At 40.4% G+C, this 11,489-nt stretch overlaps 1 protein-coding gene across 1 annotated transcript; it reads left to right on the top strand.

Annotated features, from left to right (window-relative positions):
• The first annotated feature begins 2,925 nt into the window (after window positions 1-2,925).
• On the top strand, window positions 2,926-10,472 carry LOC135445155 (serine/threonine-protein phosphatase 4 regulatory subunit 3B-like). Its single transcript, XM_064707191.1, is given in 12 exon segments — window positions 2,926-3,118; window positions 3,121-3,674; window positions 4,904-4,981; window positions 5,190-5,303; window positions 6,104-6,220; window positions 6,412-6,543; window positions 7,208-7,310; window positions 7,757-7,915; window positions 8,548-8,717; window positions 9,065-9,204; window positions 9,650-9,821; window positions 10,386-10,472. Coding segments are annotated over 12 exon segments (2,019 nt in total).
• Window positions 10,473-11,489: the final 1,017 nt, after the last annotated feature.

Genomic DNA, 11,489 nt, shown 5'->3' with positions numbered 1-11,489 from the left:
AATTCCTCAAAACTGACTTCTACCATGATTATTTTACTAAAAATAAATCAACATCTTCCAGTAAAAACTTTATATTAAAGTGATTCTGACTAGAAAAAGTATCACAATTTGTTCCTGCATATAGTCTACTGTTTTCTAAGGACCTCCTGAAAATTTTGTGTGTTGTTTTCCATGGGACTCATTCCATGCCTATTTCAGATGCATTTTTCCATTGATGCTGAATTGATTTTTGCCTTTTTTTCTTACATGTTCTCTGTATTCTTTACAGATGTATTTGTAGCCTATTAGTGCTATAAATAAAGGTAGCTTTTGTAGGTAAGGTTATGAATTGTTCATTAATATAATAAAGTCTTGTGCTTAATTTATGTAATAAGTTATGGAGTAATAAGTTATGGAGTTAAATGTGCTGTAATAGGAATGTGTGCCCACTAGAGGGGGGGTGGTGAGATCTGGGCAAGGGAATTTTCTAGAAAACTACCTCATGAGATGATGACATTAATATGAAATATGATTGGAAGACTAACCAGCCAGTGAAGCCTCAGAACTCCAGGATGATTGGCCAGAAATGCACCATGTTATGGACCAACTGATTGAGAGTGCTTCAACCCTGACACTTTAAGAGACTTTAAAACTCCTGGATGCTGAGCACCTGGGTCTTTCTGCAGAGCCAGTGTCCAAGGAAACACTCTGTGTAGCACACAGTTTTGTTAGTTTGTAACTCTGACTTGCTGCATAGGCCCCAGGCGCTTACCCTGGGGTCCCCTCTTTGGTTGTCTTGACTTTCAGGAAACAGGTCCGAGCCTTTTAGAAGATCTTGGCTTCATTTTGCCTGTTCATAACATTAGTGTATTCATTCTCCCAGTGCTTTTCCTTACCTTTTTGCCTCGACAGAAAGATAAAATATATTCCAGAGCTCCAAGTCCCAGGGGTTACAAGGCCCCTATCCTATCTTGGTTCTCCCTCGGAGCCAAGGTCAAAACCAGCTCTTTGAGATACATTCATGCATTTTCATCAAGAATGGTTTGGTACCTAAAAAGGGGAAGTGGGAATCAGGGAAGGGTTTAACTGGGGAAAATTGTCTCACCAGTTATGTCTCTAATTGGTGATTATGCTAATTTGCTAAACTTACAAAACTGCATTTACCCTGGGTGGGGGGAGGGGTGCATTTTGTGGCCATTTTCCATATCTGCCTCTGGACACCTCCAATAAACACCAGCCTTTATATTACCTTCTGTGCTAATATTATCTTGAAAGTGTGTGTTGTTTAATTTATAGGTTTTTCAAGGAATCACCATGGGTAGAAAAAGCTGGGACAAGCCCTTAATTGTGAAACACTGGACCTGTTCATTGTCATCTGCTTTCAAAAGGCTTTCCAGCTCTCATAGGCTAGTGGAATTGTTCACTGTCACTGATGTCTCCCTATATTGCAGCATCTGTCCTATTTCTGGAAGGGCCAGTGTCACCCTTAGTGAATGTGGTATGAAGGAACATGTAGCAGCTTTAAAGTAATTGACAGGAAGAGGACGCTTCTAAGATGTTGCACAAACATGAATTATTCTTTGCACTTACTGAAAAGACAAAAGCAGCTGCCATTAAGAAGCCAACACGGGGTAAGAGGTACAGTTATTACTGATTTTAAGTCTCTTCCAAGTCATAGGATCATAGAATGGCTTTCGTGGGAAGGCACCTTAAAGATTATCCTGTTCCAACCCGTCTGCCATGAGCAGGGATGCTTCTCACTGGACATAATTGCTCAGAGCCCCATCCAGCCTGGCCTTCAACACTTCCAGGGGGGGATCGTCTAATGCCTGGAAAAGGAAGTTGTCCTCTGCACGTTCCAGGAGTGCCCTTGGTTGCTTGCAGCCAGCTGTATTCCTTTTTCAGTAGATGTTGGTGAGGTAGGTGTTAAAGAATACATTCAGTGCAGGTAACTCGGGATGCAGCTGCAGTACAAGATGCAGGTTGAGCTCTGGGCGGGGGAGGGGGGGCAGGAGCCCAAGCCCAAGGCAAGAGGCCATGAACTGCCCTTTGCATTACAAACGGCACAGGGACCTGTGGGGCAGCAGGGGACTCAGAGACACAGTAGGAGTTGATGAGCCCAGACATTCATGACCTTGTGCAGTGAGGGGATAAAAGCACAGGAGTTTCTTTATTTAAGGTTCCTCCTCCGAGGTGCCAGCTTGAGTTGTTATTTTGTTATTTAGTTACTGAACCATGATTAAACTATTTTGAGGATCTGGACATCTGAGACTCTGCTATGGGAAATCCAGAGTTAAGCAGGTAAGGAAACCTAGTCTTACTGCCTGAGAGTGGAGGATACAGCTGTGAAAGCCTTTGGTCCCACATGAAGTGATGTGAGAGTGACTCCAGAGTGGCTCTTGGGTGGCTGGACAGGGAAGTTTCCTTAACACTTCCTAGCCTCTTTCTTCTGAAAAGCCCATAGCCCTCAGCTGCAGTGCAGTTGGGGAAGTGTCCCAGCTTGCTTCCATGATGACGATTTGATCATAGCTAGGTTTGGAAGGGACCTAAAAGCTCATCTGGTTCCAATGCCCCTGCAATAGGCAGGGACATCTTCTACTAGACCATGTGGCTCAAAGCCCCATCAAGCCTGGCCTTCAACACTTCCAGGGATGGGGCAGCCACAACCTCTCTGGGCAACCATTGGCAACGCCTCACCACTTTTATTGTCCAGCATTTCTTCCTAATATCCAACAGAAACAGCTTAAGGCTATTCCCCCTCTTTCCTCGTGCCCTTGGAAAGAGGCTCTAAAAGCCTGTAAGAAGGCTGCCCTCCGGCCTTCTTATAGGCTCCCAGCAGGTACTCTAGAAGTTCTAAAAGGTCACCAACAGACAACAGCCACTGGTCACTTACCGTGACCCTGGACAGTCATGAGCCCAACATTCTGGAGTCTGGGAGTTACAGGGATGGACCAATCAGCAGGCTCCGATCCAAGTGACATCACAATGACTGAAGAACACCTGAGGCAGTTGGAGGGGCAGAGCATCAGGAGGACAGTGCAGAGTGGGCTCCTGTCTTGCTTCCCTCTTGTCCCCTTTGGGTATTGGTGTCATTCTCTGGAAGTTACCCAGGACCTTCTTGAGTCAGAAGAGGAATGCCTAAAGAAATGAGTAGAATTAGTCATTTGATAGACCTTCCTACCTGTGAACTCCACAGACTTGGAGAGATTGCAGACCTAGTGGCTTCTGTTCGCCTCTCACGCATCCGTAAGCAAAAGCTAGCACTGGCCTTGAAGAACGAAGGCTATATTCCAAAGTTGCTACAGCTTTTCCAAGTCTGTGAGAGTGTAAAGAACACTGAAGGATTGCATCTTCTGTTTGACATTGTGAGAGGAATTTTGTACCTGGACAAAACCATTCTGTTTGAGGTGATGTTTTCTGATGAGTGTATTCTGGGTGTCATCGGATGCCTTGAATATGATCCTTGTTTGGCTCAGCCAGCATGGCACAGGGAATTCTTAACCAAAACAGCAAAGCTTCAGGAGGTTATTCCTATCAGAGACCCTGAACTCAGGCAAAAAATCCGCCTGACATCTAGGGCACAGTACATTCGCACCATCATCCTGCCTAATCCATCAGATTTTGAAGCGGGTTTTCTTTCTACCCTCAATTCCTTCATCAGCTGCAGCAAAGAGGAGATTTTACAGGCATTGCAGGTAAGTGTTTTTTAATGTGGCTTAGATGGGATCTGTAGAGATCCCTCTGGCTGTAGTTTGGAAATGGTTTAAAGCTGGTGAACACTGTGTAAGTTAATCACAGGCACAATGTTTTGAATGCGTTCCCTTCTTTCTGATACCTTGGATTTTTTGTATTTTCAAAATGATAAATTTCAGGTGAATATCTTAATACTTTTTATTGGCTGTAACAAAATAAAGTCCTTCTCTTTGATTGCCAAAAAACCTTTGAAACTGGTTTTATATAAGTATTTAAGGAATGCAACTTCCAGTATTTCATTCCAGGGACATTTATTCCACTGTTTTCCGTGTAAAAGGGTGCAGAGAAATGGGTGGACAGATATGGCAGAAAGTGCCAAAACACTTGAGAAATTATGATGTTCCTGGGTTTCTTGAAGTGTAAAGAATGAAATGCTTAACACGAAGTGTAGTGTTGTCCTATATATCTTTAAATATCTTATACCGGTAGAGGATGTGAATCTGAAAAGCACATAATAGTCACAAAAGTTTCCCATCTTGGCAAAGCAGAGTGCTTTCATGTGGGAGAGCTGGTTTTACTGCTAGTAAGATTCAGGAGAATGTGGCTGCAGCCAAATTGCCATCTGTTAATGGAGTCCTCACAGAGATGGACTGAAAAGGTGCTTTGCAATGTTGTGGGTCCAAAAGAGGGAAACTGATCCCCTTGGGATGTTCATAGTGTAGTATGAATAGTGCAGGTACAGTAGGGCCAAAGTTTTCTCTTGGTTAACACTTTTTACATTAGAAGTGTTCCAGTTTCTTCCCTAGAAGTTGATGTGCAAAGTGCTCTGAGGGAGTCTAAAACAAATTAGGACTGTCCGTCTCTGTCTTTTTGATGTGTGTGTGAGTGTAGCAAATCCCACAGGGAGTCTGTGGGCTTTGACAGAACTGCAAAGCATAGGGGTGGCACAGCAGAGAAAGAAAGGAAATGCCACACTGTAGAGACAAATTTAGGGATCAGCTTTAGGGATCATCCCCTGTGCCCAGCTTTAGCTGTGGCTCTGGTGTCCTGGAGATGCTTCAACTGCACAGGAGGAGTTCTGAAAGTGCTGGAAATTATCGTGCTGGGTGTGTACTCTAGCATTTGCCTTCTTTGTAATAAAAAATAATGGCAGTGTGTGATCCTAGAAGGATCATATTTTCACTTTCCAGAAGGCCCTGTGTAATTTGTGTTCTTTTTGCATGCTCCACAGAAAGATGAGGAATTTTTGCCTGAAGTTTTTGCACAATTAACAAATGAAGCTACTGCTGGCGAGCAACAATGTGAATTGGTAAGTCAGCAGTCTCAGTGGCTCCTCAAAGACTTTAAATGAGAGGGATGAAGTAGAAAGCGAAACTGTAACTGTCCTTAGAGTTCTGCAGTCTTAGAAGTATTTCTAAGAGGCAGTACGCCTCCAGTGCAAATTGTAACTGTTTCCTCCTTTCAGAGAGTTTTCTGACTCAAATACATAAGACTTTTTCTTTTTTCCTGTGCACCAGATGAAGTTTTTCAAAGAATTCTGTGCCTTTTCTTTCACATTACCTGAGAAAAGAGATGAATTTCTTCAAACTTTGGCAAAGTTGGGATTTCTTCCAACTCTTGAAAGGTTAATGGTAAGTGAAAACTTAGAATTGGTTTTAATAAAATGAGAAAAGTGAGAAAAGCCCACAGCCATGTAGCCTTTCTCCTTTTTTTTTTTTCTTTCTTTTTTTTTTTTTTTTTTAATCTGCTGAGCACCTTTTCATAAGTCTGTTTGGAGAGTATTGCTCTGCTGAGAGTGGAGTTTTCTGCTAATGTCCAGAATCCAGAAGCTGCCCACAGTTCTGCTCTGGAGTAGGCTGGCTTCACTGCTCTTACTATTTTTACTTTACAGACTTCATGATGAAAAAGTCTGAGGGCTGTGAAGCCCCTGTGACAAGGTAGTCAAAAGGTGAAAAAGACTTTTTCATGCGGAAGTTTGATTGTTGTTTTTTTTAATGAGAGAAAATCACATCCCTCAAAGAAAGTTTTGGATTCTTGTTGCCTGTAAATGGGCACAGAAACTGTGGTACACCTTGATTTGTACAGTTGGTCCTTTAGTATAAAATTAATAAATTGTGGATAGCAGGCATAGAATATCAATAAAGTTAGATATTGAAGCAAGTAGGATGTTGTGAATGTTTCTAGCCTAAGTTAGGGCTCTCAAATACACATTAAGCCTTGTGCCCTTTCTAAAGGAGGAAAATAGTAGGAGAAGGATTTGCCTGGTTCCTTACTGTTTTTCTGTAACCATATTATCGTGTTTCTCATGAAAATTTTTGTAACAAAATGTTCTCCAGTTTTTAAACTGCCTCCTCTTTGCAGCTTCACATGATAATAAGTACCAAACTTTATTTACTCTAACAAATTAATCTTTTTTTTTTTTCTTTGTGAGGGAATGGGTGATCTGCAAGTTAGAGCTGCTGCTACGGATATATTGTCTTATCTAGTAGAATTTAGTCTAGCCACCGTCCAACAATTTGTAATGCAAGAGGCCCAGAAGAGTGAGAATGTAAGTAAAAGTGGTTTGGAGTTTGTTGAATATACCAGTTCTAGGCAAACAGGAAAATAACCAGAAAAATAAAACCTAAATTTCTGCCTTTTGTTTTAATTCTTATTTAAAAAAAAATGAAGAAAGTGAGGAACTCATTCTATTCTTTTGAGGAATTATTTTGTCATTTCTTTCTTTGGGTTTTTTTGCAGGATACCCAACTCATCACTGAGGTCATTGAGCAGATAATCTGTAGTCCAAACCCTGAGTTTGGAGGAGATAATCAGTTGATGGAGATTTTGTGTGCTCTGATTGATCCAGAAAAAATGCTGGCCATAGCTAGTGTAAGAGAATGTGAATGGGAGAAAATATGATACTGTCTTGGTAAACTTAAAAGCCTGATATTCTCTATTGCTATTATTGTGGGCAGAGGATAAAAAAAAAATATATAAAAATTTTCCTTAATTGAGTGTACTGTGGTCTGATAGTGACTTTAAATAAGCAAAAGATAAGCTAATTTTCTGATGAAAGGTATGGGTCTGGGTCATCGCGCCAGTATTAAACCATACAATCGCATGTGTCAGTGCCATAGTACTGTCTGACCATAGCTCTCTCATCTGGATGATAAATCCTGAAATATTTTAATACATAGTTATGTACCAGAATACCTGTAAAACCTGTAAAAATGGTTTACAGGTTCTTCTGAGCAAAACTATGTGCACTTCAGAATGGTTTAAGTACACTTTGTCAAGCACTTTGAGTCACTGATGTTCTTTCCAGTATATATTTGCATCCATGCTGGGAATTCTTTTAGTGATAGCTAGGTTGTTTGGAGACACAAGAAACAAAAGTTTGTCCCAAAATGAAGAAATTGATCTCGTGTGAAGACAGTGCTGCAGATTCAAAGAACTCAGTAGAATTCTTTGTAGGATGTTTCTTCTGTTACTACTCTTTTATTTAAAAGGTTGTATGTGAATGCAGTGTTTAATGACATTATTGTTGTTTTAGAATTTAGAAATATTTGAATTTCTCGATATCTTCTACGACCGTTACATTCATGTTCTTACAGCGCCGCTTCTGGCTGATACATCAGAAGAATGGTATGAAATAGGTAATGACAATTTAAATTTTTTTCCCTTTGAAGGGCCTTACAGTCCTGGTAACAGCAATAAACCTGTGATGCGTGCCAGCAAGCTGCTGTTCCTCCAGGGACAGGGATTCTGGGGGCAGGACGTTTCATAGCCCTTTCCTGAAGCTGTGAATGCTGACATAGCTTGATGGTCTACTTTGTAAAGATGCGCTTCCTTCATGTATATTGAGAATAGCGCCATAGTTTTACTAGTCTAATTTTAAAGAATATTTACTGTAAAGGCAAAAAAGCCACAGTTGTGTTTGTTGTTTTGCTCTGACCCAATGTCCTGCTTCCTAAAGCAATCCAGTAAAACAAAAATCCACTAAAAATATGTCAGGAACTCCAATAGCAACTGAGCTCAGTGTACTTTGACAGTACATTATTTTTTTTCTTTGTACAACTTATGGCATTACTTTTTCTTGTAGATAATTATCAAACAGCAGAAATACTTGCCTCAGTTTTGCAGCTGTTGTCTTTTTGTGTGGAACGGCACAAGTATCACATGAAGATTTTCATTATCAAGAAAGATCTCCTAAGAAGAACACTGGTCTTGATGAAATCCAAACACAAATTTCTGGCCTTGTGTGAGTATGGAACTGTCATGATTTCCTTTTTCAAGGCATTGTGTGTCCTGTGTGGAAGGTGTACCAGTACCAATGTACACTTGAACTCAGTATTCCTGTTCATTTGGTGGGTTTTACAGGCTACAATTAAGTAATTTGGAAAAAATGAGGTAGCAGCAGTACAGACCAATGCAGTTTCTTGTGGGAAGAGGATTGTTGTCTCCCTTCAAATCTTCCAATCTCTACAGAGATCCTTTCAAATCTTCATGGCAGGATCCTTTGTAATCAGATTTCCTACCTCATTTCAGTGGAAATGGTGTCCTTTCTTAATAATGTCCTAAATCTGGTTCTCCTTGTGGAGAGTGAGTGAAATTCTGTGAACCAGGATCTTTAAAGACTTAGGGCTTGTTCTGGGAGGGGAACAAGGACAAAAGCACAGTGGGGAGTTAATATATGAACTTTATGCATGCTGGAATGCATTGCTGCTGGACTTGAGAAAGAAATCCATGGTTCCTGAAAAGGTCAACAAATCTGCTTCTGCACTTTGGGGTGCATCTTCCTCTTGGGGTAACACCAGGTTTTTAAATTGTTCCACAAGAAGATGAGAGCCTGGCATGTGGTTTTTGAATGCTTGAATATCTTTCTTCACACAGGTGCTCTTCGCTTTATGAGGAGGATAATTGGCCTGAAAGATGAACTTTATAACCATTACATCACTCTGGGAAACCTGTTTGAACCAGTTGTAAATGCCGTGTTGGACAACCGGAATAAGTGCAACCTGCTCAAGTCTGCTTCCATGGAGCTGTTTGAATTCATCCGAAAGGTGAGTTCAGCAGTAGCCTTAGCACCAACATGTCCATGACCTCGCAGGGCAAGAGGCAAAAGGCAGAATTTTCCAAGATAGCAAACATCTTGTTTTGCTGGAAGAGTCATAAATGGAACTGGGACATTGCTGAGTCTATTGACTATTTCTAAGGAAAGTTTAATAATTCTTTCTAGATCTCAGCTTTTTTCCTAAGAATAAATCTGATTGCTTCCTGTTTGCTCTTGACAACAATATTTTGGTTCTGGACAAGGAAGCAGTTACTTTCCAAAATAAAAAGTTAAAAGCTTTCTGGCTTTCTGTATGTGAACATTTGAGACTGAAACCCTGTATATGTTTTTACTCAGGAGGATATTCACTTCCTTATTGCACATATAGTTGAGAACTTCTCTGATGCACTGGAATCTGTCAAAAACATTCACACATTCCAGGGACTGAAGACAAAATATGAGCAAGAAAAATACCAGCAAAATGAGAAACTGAACAGGTATGGCCCAGTTTCTGTCTTATGAGACTGCCAGTGACTGCCATTCTGCAGGTCTGCTGGTTAGTTTTTAATTTCCCAAAGAGCAGCAGAAGCAGGTAGCTGGGTTGGATTTCACTCTTGCTGAAAACTCCTTGAGTTAGAGTAAACCCCCATCTGCCTTTCTTTGAGCAGAGCTGATGTGGTCAGTAGATTAAATCTTCTGTTCAGAAAACTCTCAGTTTATGAAAAGCATAATCTTGCTTTGTTCTTCTGAGTTAGGATTCAGTCTGCCTCATTATCAGTCTGCCTGGGTATTTGTGAAGCTTCTGGCGCAGGTGGAAGCAGGGCTGGAGCTGGATTACCTTTTCCAAGTCAACTAATTCTAAAGCTTTGGAAGCCATTTATGACCTGTCTGAGTATGAAACATCAGGCAAAGCTTCAATCACTTGTCCTATGTCTCTTGCAGTGTCTCCTCCATATTACCTGGTGAGACATTTGTCAAAGCAGCAGTCTCACAGGTGGATGAAGATGTGCAGTTCAGTGAAGGTGAAGAGAAGGCAGCTCCAACATCACCAGCAAGCTCCAATGGCTCCTATCCAACATATACAACCCTGACAACAGTGGTGACAGCCCCCAAGGTGGGAGAGAACTTTTATGGAAGCTTCTGTCCTTACATAGGACAGTAGAGCAGCATCGTGGAACTTTACTGGGTGTAATGTGGAACAGTCGGCAAAAGCCTTGTACAGGGTACCTTAGTTAGGGACAAATTCACCCAAATCTCGGACTAGTTTCACTAAGAGTGAAACCCTGATTAGTTTGGGGTAAGGTTCAAGGAGGATAAGGTGGGACTGGAGTCTGTTGTTAATCTGGTGGGCACAGGTTAATTTTGCCTCTTCTGCATGATTGAACTTACTCCTTGGCTTTCTTCCCTGCCCAGCTGGTGCCCTGTGTGTGTGATATACCAATAAGATTGCCTTTTTTGGAATCTATTGCCCATTAGGGAATTTATAAGTGTTTTTAAGCAGACAAAATGCAGGAAGTGATACCTCTTTTGTGCCTTTTACAGCTGAGAATTATTTTAATCTTAGCTTCTGAGCAGCTACAGAAAACTGTGGCAAGAATTTTATTGCTCACTCCTAAGACTTGGGGGCAATGTATTTTTTCAATGTGGGAATCTCATTTTTTTATCTTTTTCTAATTAGCAGAGAGGTCTATTTGAAGCATTTGGTTGTCCTGATGATGAAGATGATGAGACACCGCCGAAGAAAAGAGCTCATCTGGATTCCTAAAGGAAACTGAAAATTTTAAATATGAACTTTTATTATGGGTTTTCCAGTGCTGCAACTGTTTAATGTTAAAACACGGAACCAGCTGCAATCCACCACATAGACCTTTATTCTAATAGATATTATTATACAATATTAATGCAATGCAGTGGTAATAGAAGTTTATAATACAATATAATACAATACAATATAATCTAATATAACTAACATAAATAATATTACAAAATATAGTAGCAATATATAGTAACATATGTTAGGTCTATTTCTCATGGATTAGTTTAATGTGAAGCCATTCCTATGTTTTGAAGATTTAGTTAGTAGTTAGTTTAAGGTAGTGGCTAGTTTTAATTGTAGCTCTTGTTTGGAAAAAATTCCTTTCTGTATAGATATATAAAATAGTTTTTTCCATCAAACAAGTTTATTTTGTGTTAAAGATCCCAATGTACTTGTTTTACACCATTTCTAAGTATATGGCAATATTCATGCTGAGCTGTAAAATTCAGGAATTACAATTGGAGTCTGTAATTTCATAAGATGTGTTATTTGTAAGTTATATTTTAATAAAAAGTTACATGAAACCTGACTGGGTGGGTTTGCTTCCTTTCCTGTGACTTACTGTTGTAGTCAGTGATGTCATGCACTGTGCAAAGGGTTACCCCACTCTTGGCTTTCCTTTCAATCTGTCAGGGCCAAGCCAGAACAGGGTTTTAAAAAGATTTCTACTCTTTTGAAACTGAATTGCAGGTGACATCTCAAACTTTGCAACTAAAGCAATTATTTTTGCCTAAAATTGCATTATTTTAGCAGATTTCGGTATCTGGTTGTCTATAGGCTCTCAAGAGGCTGAGGCCAGTGGTTGAACAAGTCTTCACTGCAGGGATGCTCAGCAGCCCTGCTGCTGAACACATCAGTGAGTTTCATGGACTTTCTGGAAAGTCAATGTCCATGTAATTTGAAATACTGATATATAAGTACTGAGCTGCTTGTCTGAAAGTTCTGTAAAACTAAGTGTAAAATTAG

Source organism: Zonotrichia leucophrys, chromosome 3 (genome assembly GCF_028769735.1).
Source record: "Zonotrichia leucophrys gambelii isolate GWCS_2022_RI chromosome 3, RI_Zleu_2.0, whole genome shotgun sequence".
Lineage (NCBI taxonomy): Eukaryota > Metazoa > Chordata > Aves > Passeriformes > Passerellidae > Zonotrichia > Zonotrichia leucophrys.
Note: the sequence above shows the minus strand (reverse complement) of the source record. Positions and strands in the feature narration are given on the sequence as shown.